A 22288-nucleotide genomic window follows, 5' to 3' on the forward strand; every position below is an offset into this window, starting at 1 on the left:
TATTTGTCAAAAAATCATATTCAAGAGTCTCGAACTAAATATATTGACATTAGACATTATTTCATTACGGATCATATATGTAATCATGATATATCTTTAGATTTTATTGATATAAAATATCAACTAGTAGATGTTTTTACTAAACCACTAAATAAGAAATAATTTAATTTTAATAAAAGAAAATTTGACATGTTAAACTTGAATTAATAAATTTTGATATCATTATGTGAGAGCCTAAAACTAAATAATGCTCAACAATAGCACCGTTAAACTGGTGGTACTATCACTAGTATTATCTATCAAGTGGCAGTAGAATTGCCTAGTTTTACAATACTACCACTAGTAACCCGATCTAACCCTTTTTAAGATTAGGGCTAGTAGTAGAATTGCCCTAGGCTTTCTCCAAACCCCTCTCCTCTCCTTAGCCGACCTCTCCTTTCTATAACCATCTTTTTCCTCCCTCTAAATCTCCCCCATAACACCCTTGCACTCTCTTCCTCCTCAAAATTTTTTCTCCTCTAAAACACCCTCTAAACCTCCCTCTAATCTCTCTTTAAGATATTTTATTCATCTTCACTCACCTTTAGAAAACTCTCATCCCTCCTCCCTTTGAAAGACAAATGATTAAGCTAAGAACTTAATCAATCTTCTTGGTGATCAAGAAAGATGCTTAACTTGACAAAAGGCTAGAATACAAGCGTAACCTCTAAATTCTTCTCTTATTCTCATTTTATAATTTCTTCTTGTTATTTTGTAATATCAAGAGTAACCTCGAAAGAAAAGAATAGACGAAACTTATGATACCACCCTATTTGATTCCTATGAATATATCCTAACTATATTAACTTTGAAAGTTATAAAAATATTTGCTTCTTCAGATTAAGTATTTGGACTTCAAGATGCTTTATACTTACTAAGATCAAGGTAACAAGATTAATGGCTAACAGTGAACTCAATGTATGAGGCTTCAACCGATATGAGGATCCTGACATTATATCAGGATGATGGTATTGATGTCTTTGGAACTGAATTGAGCATGCCTTGATTAGGTTTGTTTGAACTTTCTTTATAATTTTGAATTACACTTTGATTTGATTTTTTTTAAATTTTGAACATGGTTCTAGGTTAAGCAAGATATATATGCACATCAAAATTAATACACCTAGTCTTCCAAAATATTCAAAAATTATCTATGGATGGTATAAGAATCAAGTGTTCTATACTTATTTCACCGTATAATAAGAAAAAGAAAGGAGGAATTGTGAAGAGAATAGTTAATTATCGCTTGAGAAAACTAAATTAATGATAAAAAGGATTTAAGATGATGAGAATAATGATGGTTTAGGATTCCAAAGGTAAGAACATAAACATAGAATAATATTTTCTAGGTAATGATAATATTTTGGATATACTATAAAATCCTAATATGTACAATTGAATAAAATAAAAAATAATTATAATAAATTCAATTATATCATAGATACTTGGTGTATTAACCTAATTAATTAATAGAAATGCCACGTACTACAATCTTAACCCTGACTTGGTCATGAGATGATGGGCCTAATAGTTGGATGGGCCTTGGGCCTTGGTTTTAGACATGCAATGCCACGTACTTGCAATGCCACGTACTTGGTTTTAGATACTTGGTGTTTTAACCTAATTAATTAATAGAAATGCCACGTACTACAATCTTAACCCTGACTTGGTCATGAGATGATGATCCTAATAGTTGGATGGGCCTTGGGCCTTGGGCCTTAGTTTGAAACATAAACATCAAACATAGAATAAGAATAAGAAAGTGTAATAATATGTTATTTTAAAATATTGATATAGTTGAAAGGGGAAAAATATGTTATATGTAAAGTATTGATCCAGTAGTGATATATTAGACATGCTTATTAAATCTTTAGTTATATATATATATATATATATATATATATATATATATATATATATATATATATATATATATATATAAATATATAAATATAATTGTAGTTAAAGTTAAAATGAAACAACAAAAACGAAAATATCTATTCCCTGAAATAAAAAAATTCTTATTTTGCTATTAAAAACATTATTATAATTTAACAATTCCATAGGAAATAAAATATTTATTATAAGATACATTTTTGGTAATCACTCCTTCCCATCTTTTCTTCTTTTTGCATACAAGTATAAATAAAAATGATCATAATCATTCTCAAATAGTTACCACTAGAAATAATAATATGATATATAAAAATAAATATTATAAAAGATTTAAAAAAGGAAATCAATAAAAAATAAAACAAATAAATATCAAAAATATATAAAAAAAAATAAATAGTAAAAAGTAATATATTGTAAATAAATTATGATAGACCTTGGACAACCTTTAGTTTATAATAAAATTATCTACTCATTGTAATTTTATAATAGAATACCAAATATTATATATTTTATAATTTTCTAAAAGATATCTCGCAAAGAATAAGTGGTGAACATTGGTATGCAGTGGAACAATTTGTTCAGATAATGATCAAAGTAACATTGTCAAAAATAGATTGTCCCATGACCTAATAGTTGGCATGATTTTTTCCCCAAGATTTTAGAGAAATCTAATTTTATTTTCAATAGTTGCCACTACTTGATAGGCATAAATGTTTAAACAAGAGTTAATGACATTAGACATATAATATATGACTAAAATGGTTAAGTAGGAGATATTACGATCCCTCATTTAAGGAAATGATGTCTTTGTCAAAGATTATTATAATATAGAACTAAATGTTTAAACTAAAGTTAATGAAATTAGATACATAATATAGAACTGAATTGGCTAAATTGGAGATATTGTGATCTGTCATTTAAGGGATTTGATGTCTGTAACAAAGAATATTATGACTGAGAACCTCGTAGTCACTTTACATGTAATGAAATCCCTTACTTGTAAGGGATTTGTTTGTCTTTAACAAAGACGGGAAACGAAGGGGTTGGTGTAGTCAATTTACATGCCAAACGTGGACGCCGAAAGCTACAGCAACAGATGCAAAGAAGTAAATGCGAAAGGACAGCATTGTCGGGCCGAGCTGCCTCATAAACCCGACATGAGGAATCGAAGAGGAAGACAAAGACGAAGCATCTTAAGCACGTTTTCATCGTATGGGACTGAGGTGATGAGATTAGAGTGCAAAGACGTCAGACGGACGATGGAGAACCATCTCTTCGGTGAACAGACAAGAATTTGCCACGTGACTATATCGAAATGAGTGCCCATTGCATCGCGCTGTCGACATCGTCGTGGCCGACACACAGCCCGCCCTCTCTTACCAACGTCCTCTCTCTCTCTCTCTCTCTCTCTCTCTCTCACTGCGTGAACAACGTGTGGCCGCGTGGAGACGTGTAACCTTTCATGCACGTTGCATGAGTTGCGTTTGTACTATCTGCATGTTGGTCAATTCACGCTGAAAAAATTCGCATAATGGACTTCTACCGGGGCGAATTCATGGGAAAAACTCTTTATTATTTTTTTCAAGGCTTTGTGAGAGGTGTTCCCTTTCTCAGTTTTACAGGATCATTTATTTATCATAATCCTTGAATTATTTCTTGATAAGATAATTGGTGCAATATTACATCTTATGTATCAGTTTATAGGATGTACTAGTAATCGGTATATTATGATTCAATCAAATCCCCATGCATAAGATTTGCATTATTAGTTACAGTGTCCGTGTCACCTTTATCAAAACTTTATAAACCTATTCAAAAGCATGTAACTAAATGAATTCGAAACTAGTCGAAGTCAACTCATATGCAAAAATAGGATTTTAAATATATAACCTTATTAGTTTAGGAACAATAACAATCAAGTGGGGAGATTTCTATAATAGTCCCAAGTGTTTTGGAAAATACTATAAACTAATTTTTTTTAAAAAAAATATAACTGAGGAATTGAACCAATTCACCATATGGAACGATCCATAGGGTATAATTGGGTACTGATCAAGTTGTCTTCACATGGGAGCATTTTAGGGATTATGATAAATATAAAATTTTATTTGATAAATATAAATAATAGCATGGGAGAAACTCAAAAAGAGACGCTTTTTCTTAACATTGATCCTTGTTTTATATGAGGATGTCATTTTATAAAAGTTATCTAGAAGTCAAATACTGAAAAAGTTACATGATTCATTAAGTTGGACTTGAAAAAAATAAAAAAATAAAAAAACTATTTGTATCATATTGGATAAACTTTATAATGTTATATTCATAAATGAATTGTGTTATAGCTACTTATAGAATCAAAATGGCAATGTGTCAAATTAACGTAAAGGTGTTGCTTAGCTAAAGACTTTGACAAATTATTGTAAGGTGCTGAACTATTTATATCAATTTTTATTATTATATTTGGGATGAAAATTAAATAAATTTTATGGTGTTATGCTTGTAAAATACTATGTTATACTCGATTGTAAAATCAAGTATAACATAGTTCATTTTCATCTTGATTTTGCAGCGGAATAAAACAAAGTTTATTTATGAGTGTGACAACATAAAGTTTTATAAAGTTTGTTTTACTCATATCAATTTTGCAAGATAGCACATGAATATGATGTAGATAGCAATTCTGTTGTTTTTTCTATTTTTAGGTGAGTTTACGAGTTTTCTAAGTCAAATTTGATATATCTGAAGGTTGATTCTACAATTTATGTAAAACTAAAAATTCATTTATAAGTGCGACACCATAAATTTTGTCAAAAGATCTTATAAATGGCTCACGATGAAAAGAACACAAATAATTTAACATTTGCATACCATGCATTATATATACATTACAAATTATTTTCTATTTTTCTAAGGTCATTTTTAACAAATATTATAACCGATATTTTATTTTTTAAATCCCATAAAATATTAGTTAACTCTGTTCCCATAGAAACTATAAGATGCAATACTGTCCAAGAAAAAAGTGCACCAGAAGGATTTAATTAAAAAGGCGTTAAGTAGAAAAAATAAAAATAAAATATTTTGTTTTACAAGATAGACCGAAAATAAAAAGTAATTTCATTGACAGACTACTAATTCGAAGATGAGGGGTATTTCTTAGAAGTAAAAAAGTAATCTAATAAAATAAACAAAATTTATTGCAGTCACATAAAATAGAAAAGAAAAATAAAAACATATGTGATACATTGTTTTCCTTGCTGTGACTCAAAATGAAGAAACCTTTCTATCAATAGTCACGCTAGTAGATATCTTCATGAAATAACGATATTAATGATCCTTTTACTTTATTCACGATGTCTTTATAATTATTTTATATTTTAAAATTTTTAATAAGGTCATAAGAACCATAGAAAAAAAGACTCAATATGCACAGATTAAAAATAATTTAGGGCCTTATTACCCAAATCTCCAACTATCAAAATATCTGAAGCTTCTATTCAGCTTGTCAAATGGGCACTTCGTTGCCAATTGGGACTATAATAAAGGATGATTGTGAACTCTTATCTTCTTTGTTTTTTGTTATTTATCTTTTGTCACTTGTGGGACCAATTGTCAATATGAACTCATTATCTTTATCATCACGTGAAGTTTTTGTCGATCGAAGAGTATTGGTTTGCGTATCTTTTTTATATGTATGATTCATAACTCTGTAATAGGTGAGATTAAAGGCCTATGAGTTCGAGAGAGATTAACATATTTTGGTTGAGAGTGAGATTGAGATTAAAAGAGATTAAAAGGAGAATAATGATGAATAAAAGTTCTATTAGTGACTTTTATATAATTGACTCACAAATTATTGAAGTTCAGCATTCATCCGAGCAAAATTTTCAACATGAAATCTTTTCTTTTAATTGTTTTTAGTACTTTTATTATAAATTGGGATCATCATGAATTATTTCTCTAAAAATGGAAGAACTATATTGATTTTAGGGTCAATAATGACTAATATGAACTATATTTTTACAATCCTAAACTTGACGACAAGAGGAAGAATGTATTTAAAAAGGTTTCTCAAGAACCATTGAATTATGGTTGTAAGCTGATATCTTCTTTTTTCTTTTTCTTTCATTATCTTGGTTGTGTACTCATATATCTCATCGTAAATTGATATTTTTTGTAGATATTGGTGATGCCATGAGCGGTCTCTAACAATATCTAGTGGTAACGACAATTTATAATAGCAAAATTTATGAAAGAGATGAAAAACAATATTAAGAATGGAACCTATATATATTGACAGTATCAGAAAATGAAATGTCCTATATTCATATCATGCCATTCAAGTTTCATGCATTGGATTTTGAAGTAGTGTAATTATCCACATCTAATGATTGCTAAGAAAACAAATCATATCAGGTAGATCATTTAATATTGTAAATATAATGATAAAAAGAACACAACGATCATTGTACCCAATTGGGACCAGGATGAATTATGACCGAGAGTTCATACCTTCTGAATTATTTCCAATTGGGACCAGGATGACTGTGTCCTTGTAAAGTATGAGTTGTATACATCACTGTTGTGAAGCCTATCCTTGGTACCTCATTTTTGTGTGATCGATCTACCAACCGAACCCTCATTTAACACCTTTTTTAATAACATGAGAATAAGATAGTGATATTTGTCATTTTTTATCACAAATATGACCAATAATTGATCATAATAATAATAAAGACAATAAAGATAGCCTATGGGACCATAATAATAATAATATTATTATGGTCCATAATAATTTGTGTGCCATCTGAATCAATCAAGACAATAAAGATAGCCTAGGGGAAAATAATAATAATAATAATAATAATAATAATAATAATAATAATAATAATAATAATATAGTCCATATGATAATGATACTAAGGAGGGAGATGGATAAAGATTAGTATTTATATTATAATAATAATATCTTTATTATTGGTATTATTACTTACGTTCGAGTTTGGAATCGACAGTTCAACCTCCACACAAGATGGAATCAGAACCATTATTTTTTTAATTTAATTTTATTTTTATTATAGTGTTTAATGTTTATTTCTTTTTATTTTCATATGGTTCTGATTTTGATTTCAACGTGAAATCGAACCCCCCCCCATCCGATTCCGATTCGATTCAGATCTATGAGATCATTGATCGTTTTCGTTCTAATTTTCACCGGTTCGTTCAAATATCACTATTTGTTTGTATCATTATTATATTTATTTTGTGTGGAAAAGATATAAAACTAAGTCTCGCGCAGATGACACATAAATCAGAGTTCACATCGGACCGCGATTGGCGGCCATGTGAAATGCATGGATGCTCAATTATTGTGTTATCCGCACATTGAAACAGTGATTAGGGAGTGGGTCCCGACAAAACACCTATTTAATTCAGTGGACCCAACCACGTAAAATTATTTGGGGAAGCATTTGTGGACACGAGAAACCCGTGCTTGTTCGACACAGGCGGATGCTCTGCATCAATAAATACCACCTCCGCTGCAATCGATCTCACTGCAACGTTCACTCTCTAAGCTATTAGTCGTCGCTATCCACTGTGTTACAGGAAAAAGAGAACCGAAGATGTTCGGAAACATCGTCGGCGGCGTGGTGGGAAGTGTGGCGGGCGGGGTGGGCGATGTGGTGGGCGGCATCCTCGGGGGGTCGAAGGGTGTGCAGGTGAAGGGCACGGTGGTGCTGATGCCGAAGAATGTCCTCGACTTCAACGACTTGGCCGGCAACGTCATCGACGCATTGTTCGACATCCTCGGTCAGAACGTCACCTTCCAGCTCGTGAGCGCCACCGTCGGCGACCCCAGTGAGTTGTTCGCTCTGTTGATTACACGTATGTGGTTGCTGCGTTGTTAGTTCCCTTTACCATCTCGTGAATTATGGCAGACAATGGGAACCGGGGAGTCGTCGGGTCGCCGGCCTCCTTGCAGTACCTTGGCCGCCTGCCCTCCCTCGCCGCCGGCGAGAGTAGATTCAGCGTGACGTTCCAGTGGGAGGAGAACAAGGGGATCCCCGGAGCCGTCATCGTCAAGAACAAGCACGCCACCCAGTTCTTCCTCAAGACGCTGACGCTGGACAACTTTCCCGGCAAGGGCCGGATCCACTTCGTCTGCAACTCCTGGGTCTACCCTGCCAACAAGTACAGATACGACCGCATCTTCTTCGCCAACACCGTGAGTACTAATCAAGCACTTGCCCTGCGTACTCCATCTTTGCATGCGATGAAGGTCAAACTCTTGCAGACGTACCTCCCGGGAGCCACACCGGCGCCGCTGAAGCCGTACAGACAAGATGAGCTGCTAAACTTGAGGGGGCAAGACGTCACCGGGGAGCTGAAAGAATGGGACCGTGTATACGACTATGCGTACTACAACGATCTCGGAAGTCCCGATCAGGGCGCGAACCTCGTCCGGCCAATCCTCGGAGGGTCGGCGGAGTACCCTTACCCTCGTCGTGGGAAGACCGGCCGCGCACCGACGAAGACCGGTAATTTCAGATCCGACGAGATCCTGTCGCATTAGCGTCTGACTCCATTTCTTACGCTGCCTCGGTCGCCTATTTACTTGCTGCAGATCCCAATTCTGAGAGCAGACTGCCACAGCTGGACTTGAACATCTATGTGCCCCGAGATGAGCGATTCGGCCACCTTAAAATGGGTGACTTCCTCACCTACGCAATCAAAGCCATCTCCACCGGGCTGCTCCCAACGCTGCAAGCCATATTCGATATAACCCCGAACGAGTTCGACTCGTTCGAGGAAGTACTGAGCCTCTATGAGAACGGCCTTCCGGTGCCTCAGATTCCTCTGCTGGATGAGCTGAGACAGAGGATCCCTTTCGAGATGATAAGAGAACTGCTACGCACTGAGAAGGGCCAGAACTTCCTCAAGCTCCCGAAGCCCCACGTGATTCAAGGTAAGTCCAATAGCAAAGCTTGTAGCAGTCGAATAAGCACGCTCATCTCACCATCCGGTTCTTGTTGCAGTCGATAAGAATGCTTGGCGAACGGACGAAGAGTTTGGCCGCGAAATGCTTGCCGGCGTGGACCCTCTCATCGTCAGCCGCCTTGACAATTTCCCTCCCATCAGCCAGCTCGATTCTAACAAGTATGGCAACCAACACAGCACGATCACAGCAGCCCACATCGAGCACAACCTTGAAGGCCTGACTGTTGACGAGGTATATGACTTCTGTACCTTAGAACGTACTCAGGGATCATAGGCACGGTTTGCTTGATTCTGTTGCTATTCTTCAGGCACTGAGGAGCTACAGGCTCTTCATCTTGGACCATCATGATGCTTTGATGCCATATCTAGCTCGCATAAACTCCGGTTCGAATAAGATATACGCCACGAGGACTCTGCTATTCCTGAAGGAGGATTCTACTCTGAAGCCACTGGCCATCGAACTCAGCTTACCACACCCTGATGGAGAACAATTTGGCGCCGTCAGCAAAGTGTACACACCGGCTGAAACCGGCGTCGAGGGTTCCATCTGGCAGTTGGCGAAGGCCTACGTCGGCGTCAACGACTCCGGCGTCCACCAGCTCATCAGCCACTGGTGCGAATCAAAATCCCAACATAGCTCAGTTCTTAGTTGTGCAGAACCTGTTCACCTTCTCATGGTGCGTGCACATGCGCAGGCTCAATACGCACGCGGTTCTGGAGCCGTTCGTGATCGCCACGAATCGACACCTGAGCGTCGTCCACCCGATCAGCAAGCTTCTGACGCCGCACTATCGCGACACGATGAACATCAACGCGTTGGCTCGCCAGACGCTCATCAATGCCGGCGGGATCCTGGAGACGACCGTCTTCCCAGGGAAGTACGCCATGGAGATGTCTGCCGTCATCTACAGAAACTGGAACTTCGTCGAGCAAGCTCTCCCTACCGAGCTGATAAAGAGGTAACAAAATCCTCGGAAGATCTAATTCAGCATCGTCACGAGTGTATGCTTGGACTGATTCAAAGCTTTGTTTCTGCTCAGAGGAGTTGCGGTGCAGGAGGGCGACGGGCTTCGACTACTGATCAAGGACTACCCCTACGCGGTGGATGGGCTCGCAATATGGAACGCGATCCATACATGGGTGACCGAATACTGTTCGATCTACTACCCGAGCGACGACGCCGTGAAGGCCGACACCGAGCTGCTGGCCTGGTGGAAGGAGGTCCGCGAGGTGGGGCATGGCGATAAGAAGGACGAGCCGTGGTGGCCCACGATGCAGACGGTATTGGAGTTGACCGATTCATGCACCATCATCATCTGGATCGCCTCGGCGCTCCACGCCGCCGTCAACTTCGGACAGTACCCCTACGCCGGGTACCTCCCGAACCGGCCCACCATCAGCCGTCGCTTGATGCCGGAGCCGGGCACGCCGGAGTACCAAGAACTGGAGAAGAACCCGGACAAGGTCTTCCTGCGGACCATCACCAACCAGATGCAGACCATTCTGGGGGTGTCGCTGATAGAGATCCTGTCGACCCACGCGTCGGACGAGGTATACCTCGGCCAGCGAGACACGCCGGAGTGGACCACCGACGGGAAAGCCCTCACAGCGTTCCAGCGCTTCGGGGCGGCGCTGAGGTCGATCGAGAAGGAGATTGTGAGCAGGAACGGCGACTCGTCCTTGAAGAACCGCAATGGCGCTGCCAAGGTGCCGTACTACTTGCTCTTCCCCAGCGGCGAGACTGGGATCACCGCGAAGGGAATCCCCAACAGCATATCCATTTAGAATGGGTCCATGTCGTTAATTAATGCTGCAGTAAGGGAGTAAATAAAGCAGCTCACGTAGTCCTTTGGCATCCATCGGTGAGTCGCGTGTGGTGTGAGGGACGTATCCTTTCTTCACGCACATTATGTAATAAAGCAAGCGAGCCTATATATATGTTTTGCTGTCAAAACCTCGTCTGCGATCGACAGTCTCTCTCTACTTATGCTCTTCCATTCATCATCATCATCATCATCAATGCCACGCTTAATTAGCACAAGGCTAGAGTGGATGGGCATGCATGGCTGATGAAGCCTCAGCTTCTTACAAGTTATACAATATTTTTAATCCATTGATGCTGTCGTTATTTCTTGAGCTTTATTATCTCTGAAGAAAAAAATATACATACATATATAATAATACAAAGATGGTATATTATAGAGCTTAAGATAGAACTACTGGTTTTTTACTTTATTTTAATATTACTATTTATCCTTTTTTCTTTCACTCTCATCCCTCTATCACTTATGTACTCAACTAACTAGTCAAAATATTATTAATAAATTCAATAAATGTTAATGAATAAGCTCAAATATATTATATTGGACATTAATTCAATTAAAAAAATTAAATTTATCAAATTATATAATAAACTAGCATGTGTCATCCTACTCTCTTTCAATCTCGACCACCGTGACCTATTCTATAGGTCCTCTTTCAATCTCTTACACATATATAAATATTCTCTTAATATTCAAGTATGAAAGATTGATCAAAATTGACCTAATAATAATAATGATATCTTGAAAATAATTACATTTATAATAAGAGATCCTAAACAAATAAATTCTTAAATTTTATTTTCTTGATCCATTATAAGGGTACCTGAATATTGTTAGTTTTTTATCCAAATTGAGCATTCTCGTGCAGGTTACACAAACAAATAAACACAAAATACCTGCAGTTTTAAAATTAATCCACTTGTGTGTGAGAGTATGTGTGTATATACAAAATCATATATAAAAATAAACTTAGTAGAAATCATCATATCCAGTATCAAGCAAAAACTTGGTCCAAACACGTTAATCACTTCCATATGGGATAATTTTAGTTAGTAATTAATATAAACTAATCCAAGCAATATTAAGAATGATTATGTTTAAACTTCTTAATAACATAAAGTGATACATGGGCAAACCAATGACACGTGAGAGTGTGATCCCGACATCAATCACAATCTAACATGTCATTTGAGAACTACTAACATGAACATGATCATCATTTATAATCACAATAATGGTTTGATAGATTAAGATTGACTTATAAGAGTTTGATGTATACAATGCTATCAATTTTAACTTAAGTATTTTAAATAATGATTTAGGCTCAACAAAGTTGATAGGTCAGTTATCCTATTAGGGCTAGGTCATGACATTTAGTGTTATAACTTAGTATTAAGGTATACTAAGGGGACTCGAACATATTAGGACTATCTATGGATTGAATGATTTGTTATTGGTGTGAAGTCACCATTGGGCTACACCTCACGTGCACCATGCTAGAGTTTGATATGAGATATTTTGAGCCTTGACGAGGATGTAGAGCCCATAAGTAGGAGAGTTTGTAACACTTGAGCAAGACTAAAATTGACTTATTAAGGTTTAATGAGTGTATTACTATTAATTTTAACTTAAGTATTTTGATTAGTATGTTTGGTCTTAATGAAGTTGACAGACCAATTATCCCATCAAGTCAGATCATGATAATCATAATCCATCGAACAAGCTCTTAAAAGAACCTCCAATGTCTGAATGGTCGTTTTAGACCAACCATTAGTTTGAAGGAAAGAGTTATACTAAAGTGTCATTTGGGTGAATGACAAACTTTAACTTATGCACCTTATCTAGCAATTATTACTTCATTGGAAGGCTTTCAAGAATACAGAGTTGATCTAAAATCTGATTGAGCTATCCTATACTTCAACAAACTCTAATTTTAATCCTTGTGCTAAGTCTCTAGCCAAGGTTTATAAATAAGTATTTTCCTTTTGACACTCCTTGATTTTCTCTACTAGGGAAGATTTAACCAACAAGCAAGTAAGGAAACCATAAGTTGTCTCCCGCACAAAAATTCTCATGTCCATGAAGCCTTCAATTGTTTGTGACATGAAAATATACTAGTGAGAAATATATCTTATAGACTTTACGATGGAAGATCATGATAGAGATAATCTAATAATTGATTTGATTGATCATGATAGAGGAAATCTCTCTAGAGCTCTTCATGCCTCGAGAAAGACTTTCTCTTTCTCATTTGTTTGATGATAGCAATCCCTCCTCTCTATTGATTTGTCATTGTTGATTTGCTAGGCAATACTTCTACTGATTCCCATTGCTTTTTCGACCACACCAAGGATATTCTACCCCTGATGACACTTGATCGGGCACTCCTACATTGTCTAAGACGTGGTCCTCTCTTCCAACGGCCAACTTGCCCTCTTCAACTCCTAGGATGGCGATCTCTATCTCTAGGATCTCTCCACCGATGTCATTGATTCCTTTGCCTCTCTTATCTGCTCTCCTTCTCCTGAGCGAGAATCTCGAGGGTTCCTCCTCCACCCTCTCCATGTCTCCTCTCTCGGCTACAATGGCCTATACCTCCGCGCATGCTCTTCCTCCGTTCCCTCTAGTTAAGGTCCATAGATCCATTCTCTTCCCTCGAGTGCCCACCTCTTCTCTCCTAATCTACGTTATCGTAGTTATCTTTCCCCCTACCTCCCTATGACGACAACAATCTCTCTTCTCCACTGATTATCGTTGCCCGATCTCCTCCTTTGCTCAGTAACATCACCCTCTGCTAGTTCTCAAAGACTTCAACCCATCATCGAGCGCTCTTTGACTTGAGTGATTTATGCCTTTAGCGTTCCCCTATTGCTTTGTTATGGTCACTTATCGACTCCACTTGACGACTATACAGTAGTAGGCCTATTGGGAAATCTTGGGTGATATCATATGTGCAGTAGAAGAACATAAAATAAAAATCTTAAAATTTCTCGCAAAAAAGAAGGTTTCATCATCGTGCAAAGATTGGTGTGCAAAAATCTACGAAACTGAAAAATCACGCGTGTTAAGGGATGTGTGTTACCTAGGGTGATCGTATATCCCTGAAATCTTACAGATTTGTAGTAGAGGATGAAGGAGGTTAACTACCCTCCTCTCTAACGGTGATCCACATGGTAGGGATTATGAAGACGCTCCTCAAATCACTGCACAGATCTCTTCTTCGCACGCATCATGCAACCAAGAAGGGATCATCCCTTCTTGCTATCCACATGCCCCAAACAGGGGCTGTTGGCTGAGGAGGAGAGGGGAGAGAAGAATAGAAGGTGGCGGCTAAAGGGGTCTAGCCTTGACCCTTTGGTTCTCTCTTATTTAGAGAGGCTCCCTATCAAGTTAATCATAATAGATCTTGTCCTATCGGGTACTGGATCTCCATTTAACTATCCAAGTCTCTTAGATTAGTGAATCTTTACCCAATAACATCTTATTAGCTCTTATTGAATCTTATCCATAAGATCTAATAATTCAAGGGCTTATTGGATATCCAATAAGATATGGGCTCCAACGAATCTCATATCCGAATCTCTACTTGTCGCAATACCCACCATATGTGTGTGATCCTCTAGGCCCAATATCGAACTAGCCATAAGTCATACATATCAGAACTCCTTCTAGTTCAGTGAATTATTATCTCTATAATAATTTACTTGACTCATCGACTACAGACATACTAAGTCACTACACCGTAGAACTTAGACCTTAGACAATATAGGAGAATCCAATCCATTGAACATGTTTGTCTTCAATTATTGTGTATTTATAGTCCCTCATCTATTTAATATCTCAGAGATCGTATTTTGAGCATGGTGCTGTCAAACCCATATGATTTCTACTTAGTCTTGCTTTAATCGGATTCTCCTAGAGAACTCATTCACTCTTAATCCAAATGACCTTGGTTAGGTATTTGCATGAGCAAGAATACAGTGGATATTCCTCTCATGATATTGAGAGAGGATAATCCTCTATCAATACTCAATAGCTCTCGTAAAGTTGGCTGCCACTCCCGATGATCAGTTGTACTATATCTAAAACTTCTAAGCCTATAAGTATGAAATCAAAGAGTGGAGTACTCATACATGACATCCTTGGTATCTCAAGTCTAAAGACTAGATATACCACTAAAACAATAGAATTGTTGTCTGATAATGAAGTATCATCAACTATCTAATATTCTGTGAGCGGATCAATCAATGAACTCATTCTCCAATGAGCACCTGTATTGTATCCCTAGTGTCCCCACACAAGTAATTATGAGATCAACTACCTCTATCATATGAATGAGTATATGACACACCAGTCTATCCAGTTATCTCAATGTCCATCTCAAGTAACCTATGACCGAGATTATTTAGGGTCTGTGTTTAAAGATGAATCGATCTCCTTATTATAATCTCATCATGATCCAATTCTCATTGCACAGATCGATGGACATCACAATATATGCAACATGTAAGATAAAGTGATAAAATATCAAATAATATAAGAAAAAAGAGTGCGTATTATGTCACACATGCCATCACTTACGTGATTAGCTTGCAAGACACCTACGACTAGCAATCTCACACTTGACCTAAAGCCAATCACCTACGTATTTGATACTGCTAGTCATAAGTGCCCAGCAAGCCAATCACGTGAGTGATGGCACGTGTGACTTGATACAGAATCTTTTTGCTTATTATATTTTTGGAGTATATCACTTTATAACTATTGCATAAATGCATATGTATTGTGATGTCCTTGGATTTGTGCAATGGGAATCGGATCGTGATGAGATCACGATAATGAGATCGATTCACCTTTAAACACATATCCTAAATAATCCCGGTCATAGGTTACTCGAGAGGGACATCGTGATAACCGGATAGACTAGTGTGCTGTATACCTGTCCATATGATGGATGCAGCTGGTCTCATAGCTGCTCGTGTAGGGACACTAGGGATACAGTACAGGTGCTCATTGGAGAATGAGTTCACTGATTGATCCGCTTACGGAATGCTGGATGGTTGATGATGCCTTATTGTCAGACAACGATTCCGTAGTCCTAGTGGTGTATCTGGTTCTTAGACTTGAGACACCAAGGATGTCCTGTATGAGTGCTCCACTCTTTGATACCAGACTTATAGGTTTGGCTGTTCCCAGATCTAGTACAGCTGGTCATTGGAAGTGGTAGTCGACCTTACGAGGGCTATTGAGTGTCGATAGAGGATCATCCACTCTCGGTATCATGAGAGGAATATCCCATGTGTTCTTGCTCAGACAAATCCCTGGCCAGGGTCATTCGGGTTGAGAGAGAAAGAGTTCTCCGGGACAATCCGATTAGAGCGAGACTCGAGTAGAAACCGTATGGGTCTGACAGCACCATGCTCGATATACGGTCTCTGGGATATTAGATGGATGAGGGACTATAGGTACATGGTAACTGAGGACAGACAGGTCCAATGGATTGGATTCCCCTGTATCGTCTGGGGACTACGGCGTAGTGGCCTAGTACTTCCGTAGTCGATGAGTCGAGTGAATTATTACAGAGATAATAATTCACTTAGTTAGAAGGAGTTCTGACAGGTATGACTCACGGCCAGCTCGATATTGGGCCTAGAGGGTCACACACATATGGTAGGCATTGCGATGAGTAGAGGTTCGGATATGAGATATCCGACGGAGCCCTTGTCTTATTGGATGCAGATCCAATACCCACTAGGGAAAGGACCCATTAGGGTTTTGACACAGGATCTCTATAAATAGGAGGGATTCACAGCCTCATAGGCTAGAGTCTTTGCTTGCCCTTCCTATTCTCCTCTCCCTCTCCACCTCAGAGTAGGCCTGGAGTTTTGAGGAGCGTCGTCGCAACCCTGCTGTGTGGATCACCGCTAGAGAGGAGGACGCTTGACCTCCTTCACCCTCTCCTGAGGATCTGCAAGGAAACAGGGATATACGATCTCCCTAAGTAACACAATCTCTATACGCAGTTTTGTGTTTTGCGGATTTTGCGCACCAATCTTCGCACGACGACGAACATCTTTTTGGGAATCGGGGATTTTTGTTTTCTTGTTTTTCCGCTGCGCATATGATGTCGCCCCCCATGATTTCCCAACAGTGGTATCAGAGCCAGGTTGTTCGTGCGAATGATTGGTTTTTGAACTGCGTGTGTTGTGTTTAGGAAGAATATTGACGTCAAAATCGTTGACGCAAAAAAAAAAAAAAAAAAAAAAAAAAAAACAAGGGCAGCCGCAGCCGCAGCCAGGCAGCACAACGCCGGCGCATGCGCAAGCGCTGTGCTTGCAGCAGCCGGCCGGCGGTCTGCTTGCAGCAGGCTTGCGGCCGGCGGGGCTGGCAGCCCGCGGGTAGAGGCGCCTGCGGTCGCTGAGCCCGCGGGCAGAGGCGCCGCGGGGCAGCAGCGCGGGCTGAGGCACCGCAGGGCAGCGGCGCCTGTGGCCGCTGCTCCCACGGGCAAAAACCCCGCAGGGGCGGCCGCCAGCGAGGCAGCACCGCCTGCGGGCGCTGCCTCGCCGGCAGAACTGTCCGCGGAGGCGGCGACGCCCGCGGGGGCGCCCACCTGCAGCGGCAGCGCCGCCAGCGGGCGTGCCGCCCGCAGGCGAGGGCAGCGCCCCGCCCCTCGCCGCACAGGCCGCCGCCAGCAGGGTGGCGGCGGCGGCGGCAGCAGCAAAGGGCAGTAGGAAATTAGGGTTTTCTGGGCAAAAGACAGTTTTACCCCTCGGAATTTGAGAAATTCCAGTTTCTGTCTTTTTTTTTGGTCCAAATTACGAAAATACCCCTATAAATTCAGAAATTTCCTATATGTCCCTGATTTCAGAAAATATAATTAATTAAAAGGTTTAGTTGATTATTATTTTTATTATTATCTAGTAGTCCTACATGATGATGATTATTTATACATGTGATGTATGATGTGTGGACGGATGATCATGGACCGTGTGATGTGTGTACTTGTGATTATTATTATTGAGGTATGCGAACCTCCATTATATTTCTCGTTTATTGTCGGGCCTGCGTGCCTATGATTAAGTTGTAATCACATGAGGAGGTGCAACGGGAGCGTGGATGCGATAGCGGGACCCACGAGACGGACGATCGTGATGCATGGAGATGCATCAAGATGTCGACGGAACCGACGAGGACGAGATGGATGATCACAGGGCATGGAGATTCACCGTTGCACACATAGATCTTGATGTGAGTGATTAGGCCTACTGGCTCGGGCCTAATCATATTAGGTTGTGGTCCATGATCATCTGGTGTGATTGCTTATACATATACTAGATATATATATATATATTTGCATGCGATGTAGATATATATTAAATATGTATATGTGTGACATGTCATATTAGGAGACCAAATTATAGAAACATCTCTCGATAATATTAAGTCGGTAAACGTGAGGCAATTAGATTGACCCACGTGGCCTTCCATCGTTATGAGTAGGAACCGATTCCCGGTGTAGGTTGAGTTGGTCGAGTCCCTCGAGACTCACCTATATCGCGATTCGCTATCTTGCTTACGACATAGAGATGTCACCGGTGACCTGAGGACATGGTATGCTTGGTCGAGTCCCTCGAGGGTATATCATCAAATCAGACTCATCTTGTAACGAAGGTATTGACTTAACCGAGCATCATGGTTGGTCGAGTCCCTCGAGGCCATGGTGATTCGGAGGCCGAACAGGACGGGAATCACAAGGAGTTGTGATCGGCAAGAGTTGCCTACCTTTTAGGCTTAGTGTGATTGGTCGAGTCCCTCGAGATTACACTAAGACGCTGATTGGATCCTGATCCCCACTAGAAGTCTGCCGGAGACTTCCGTTTCACGTGCTGAGGGTGTCGCGTGACTCGTTAATAAAATAGTGGGAGCATATTAAGATAGAAGTCCATATCTTGATAGTTTATTTCTTGCAAAATCTGCATGTTATTCATTTCTGCTACATCTTTATTTTTAGAAAATGTCGCTTTCAAATCCCTTACGTGGCATACTTGATGTCAACCGCCTCACTGGTCCAAATTATACGGATTGGCTCCGTAACTTGAGAATTGTTCTCACAGCGGAGAAAATCGTGTACGTCCTTGATACAGTGATGCCTACGCCCGAAGAAGGGGCAAGCGAGGATGAGATCGCTCGCTACGTGAAGTACATTTATGACTCCACTCTTGCTCAGTGCTATATGTTGGGCTCTATGACTCCAGAGTTACAGAGACAACATGAAAAGATGGATGCCAGATCCATTCTCCTACATGTCCGTAAATTGTTTGAGGAACAGGGAAGGACTCAACGATATGAGATATCCAAGAGCCTTTTCCGCGCTAGGATGACTGAGGGGACACCGGTTCAGAACCATGTCCTAAAGATGATTGAGTGGATAGAGAAACTCACAGGTCTAGGAATGGTCCTAGAGGATAACTTGTGTGTGGACATTGTGCTTCAGTCCCTACCAGATTCCTTTTCACAGTTCATAATGAACTTTAATATGAACAAGCTTGAGGTGACTCTCCCAGAGCTCCTCAATATGTTGAGGGAGGCAGAGAGTACTATTAAGAAAGAGAAGCCAGTTCTCTACACTAGTGAGACCAGAAAGAAAAGGAAAGCAGAAAGGTCCCTTAAGAAGGGAAAGGGCAAGGGCAAACAAGGTAAAGCAAAGGTTGCTAAGAAAGACCCAACAAAGGACAAAGGCCAGTGCTTCCACTGTGGTAAAGATGGGCACTGGAAGAGAAACTGCAAAGAGTACCTTGCAGAAAGGGCGAAACAAAAGCTTGATGAAGCTTCAGGTACATTCATGATCAGTCTCCATTTGTCAGACTCTTATGATAACACATGGGTATTAGATACCGGTAGTGCTTATCATATATGTAATTCGTTGCAGGTTCTGGCAAGGCCTAGGAGACTAGAGAGAGGCGAGATGGACCTCAAGATGGGTAATGGAGCAAAAGTTGCTGTTTTAGCTGTTGGCGAGGTCGCCCTACATCTGCCTAGTGGAGCTTTTATTGCATTAGATGCATGTTATTTTGTTCCTTCTATTATCAAAAACATTATCTCCATTTCATGTTTAACAGTTAGTGGATATAAATTTGTTTTTGAGAACAATGGTTGTTCGATATTATTAGATGATAAGATCATCACGAAAGGAACATTGCATAATGGTTTATTTATGTTAGACACCACTCCACATATCATGAATATAAATATGTCCAAAAGGAAACGAGATGAGTTGAACAGTGCATACCTGTGGCATTGTAGGCTAGGTCACATCCATGAAAGAAGGATTCAAAAGTTGCTAAATGATGGATATCTAGATCCATTCGACTATGTGTTATATGCAACTTGTGAGCCTTGCATTCGTGGAAAACTGACCAACTCTCCATTTAGTGGAACTGGAGAGAGAGCCACTGAGTTGTTGGAACTCATACATAGTGATGTATGTGGACCCATGTCAACTCATGCCATTGGAGGTTACTCCTACTTCATTACATTTACTGATGATTTCTCAAGGTATGGATATGTGTACTTAATGAAGTACAAGTCCGAGGCCTTTGAGAAATTCAGAGAGTATAAGAATGAGGTGGAGAACCAGACTGGAAAGAGTATCAAAACTCTTCGATCAGATCGAGGAGGTGAGTACTTAAGTACAAAGTTTACTCACTTCCTCAAGGACCATGGGATATTATCCCAATGGACACCTCCTTATACACCTCAGCTCAATGGTGTCTCTGAAAGGAGAAATCGTACATTATTAGATATGGTACGGTCCATGATGAGTTTCGCTGACCTACCCATCTCATTCTGGGGATATGCCCTAGAAACCGCAGCTTACCTTCTGAACAGAGTTCCAACTAAGTCGGTGGTGTCTACACCATATGAGATATGGAAAGGGAAGAAGCCTGATCTTAAAGTAGTTAAGATTTGGGGCTGCTCTGCCCATGTTAAAAGACACAACCCCGATAAGTTAGAATCAAGGACAGGGCGATGTAAATTTGTGGGATACCCCAAGGAAACTTGTGGGTATTACTTCTATCATCTCGAGGACCAAAAGGTCTTTGTAGCTAAGAGAGCAGTGTTCCTTGAGAAGGAACACATTCTTGACGGAGACAGTGGGAGAATGATAGAATTGAGCGAGGTTGGAGAACCAAGCTCAAGCACCACTCTACAGCCCGAGTCTGTTCAGGTATCTAATACACAAGTTTCAACTTTACGCAGGTCTGATAGAGTATCCCATCCTCCTGAGAGATATGTGGGACATATTAGAGCAGAGGATGTAGAGGATATTGATCCTCAGACCTACGAGGAGGCTATTATGAGTATAGACTCCGGGAAGTGGCAAGAAGCAATGAATTCTGAGATGGATTCTATGTACTCCAATAAGGTTTGGAACCTAGTTGATGCGCCCGAAGGTATTGTACCCATCGGTTGCAAATGGATCTTTAAGAAAAAGATCGGAGTAGATGGAAAGGTAGAGACCTATAAAGCAAGGCTAGTGGCTAAAGGGTATCGTCAAAGGCAAGGTGTTGACTACGACGAAACCTTCTCACCCGTAGCAATACTAAAATCCATCAGAATTCTATTGGCTATTGCAGCACACTATGATTATGAGATCTGGCAGATGGATGTGAAAACCGCATTCCTCAACGGGAACCTGGAGGAGGAGGTGTATATGATGCAACCTGAGGGATTCGTGTCCAAGAACTGCCCAGATAAGGTGTGTAGGTTGCTTAGATCCATTTATGGACTAAAGCAAGCTTCCCGAAGTTGGAACATAAGATTTGATGAGGCAATCAGATCTTATGACTTCGTTAAGAACGAAGATGAGCCTTGTGTATACAGAAAGGTAAGTGGGAGCGCTATTAGCTTTTTGGTGTTATATGTGGATGACATCCTCATCATTGGGAATGATGTAGGAATGCTATCCACAGTAAAGACTTGGTTATCTAGACACTTCTCCATAAAGGACTTAGGGGAAGCATCCTATATCTTGGGGATTAGAATCTATAGAGATAGATCCAAGAGGATGCTTGGCTTGTCCCAGTCCAGGTACATAGAAACTATTGTCAAAAGGTTTGGCATGGAAAATTCCAAAGGGCAAACATTAATATGATACCTTATGCCTCAGCAATAGGGTCTATCATGTATGCCATGCTATGTACTAGGCCTGATATAGCGCATGCTCTGAGTGTCACGAGCAGGTATCAGGCGGATCCAGGCTTGGAGCACTGGAAAGCAGTAAAGTGTATCCTTAAGTACTTGAGAAGGACTAAGGATCTTTTACTAGTATATGGAGGTAATAGCCTTAAGATTGAAGGCTTCACTGACTCAAGTTTTCAGTCTGATGTCGATGATAGCAAGTCGAATTCAGGGTATGTGTACACCTTGAATGGAGGAGCAGTGTGCTGGAAGAGTTCCAAGCAAGATACCACTGCTAACTCGACCACAGAGGCGGAGTACATTGCTGCATCGGATGCAGCAAAGGAGGG

At 39.9% G+C, this 22288-nt stretch overlaps 1 protein-coding gene across 1 annotated transcript; it reads left to right on the forward strand.

The window, feature by feature from the left end:
- The first annotated feature begins 7511 nt into the window (after nucleotides 1-7511).
- LOC135615392 (linoleate 9S-lipoxygenase 6-like) lies at nucleotides 7512-10888 on the forward strand. Its single transcript, XM_065113820.1, has 8 exons — nucleotides 7512-7794; nucleotides 7875-8161; nucleotides 8231-8474; nucleotides 8561-8902; nucleotides 8973-9166; nucleotides 9243-9547; nucleotides 9630-9893; nucleotides 9975-10888. Exons 1-8 carry the CDS (start codon nucleotides 7560-7562, stop codon nucleotides 10717-10719), a joined length of 2616 nt encoding a protein of 871 aa, XP_064969892.1. The 5' UTR covers nucleotides 7512-7559; the 3' UTR covers nucleotides 10720-10888.
- Nucleotides 10889-22288: the final 11400 nt, after the last annotated feature.

The sequence above is a fragment of the Musa acuminata genome, chromosome BXJ2-6 (genome assembly GCF_036884655.1).
Source record: "Musa acuminata AAA Group cultivar baxijiao chromosome BXJ2-6, Cavendish_Baxijiao_AAA, whole genome shotgun sequence".
In the NCBI taxonomy this organism is placed as follows: domain Eukaryota; kingdom Viridiplantae; phylum Streptophyta; class Magnoliopsida; order Zingiberales; family Musaceae; genus Musa; species Musa acuminata.

What these genes read in the sequence shown, in the direction of transcription:
- LOC135615392 (XM_065113820.1), top strand. Translation starts at nt 7,560, where the DNA reads ATGTTCGGAAACATCGTCGGCGGCGTGGTGGGAAGTGTGGCGGGCGGG. An exon ending in CCGCGCACCGACGAAGACCG is followed by an intron (nt 8,475 to 8,560) that starts GTAATTTCAGAT and finishes TACTTGCTGCAG; the next exon opens with ATCCCAATTCTGAGAGCAGA. An exon ending in CACCAGCTCATCAGCCACTG is followed by an intron (nt 9,548 to 9,629) that starts GTGCGAATCAAA and finishes GCACATGCGCAG; the next exon opens with GCTCAATACGCACGCGGTTC.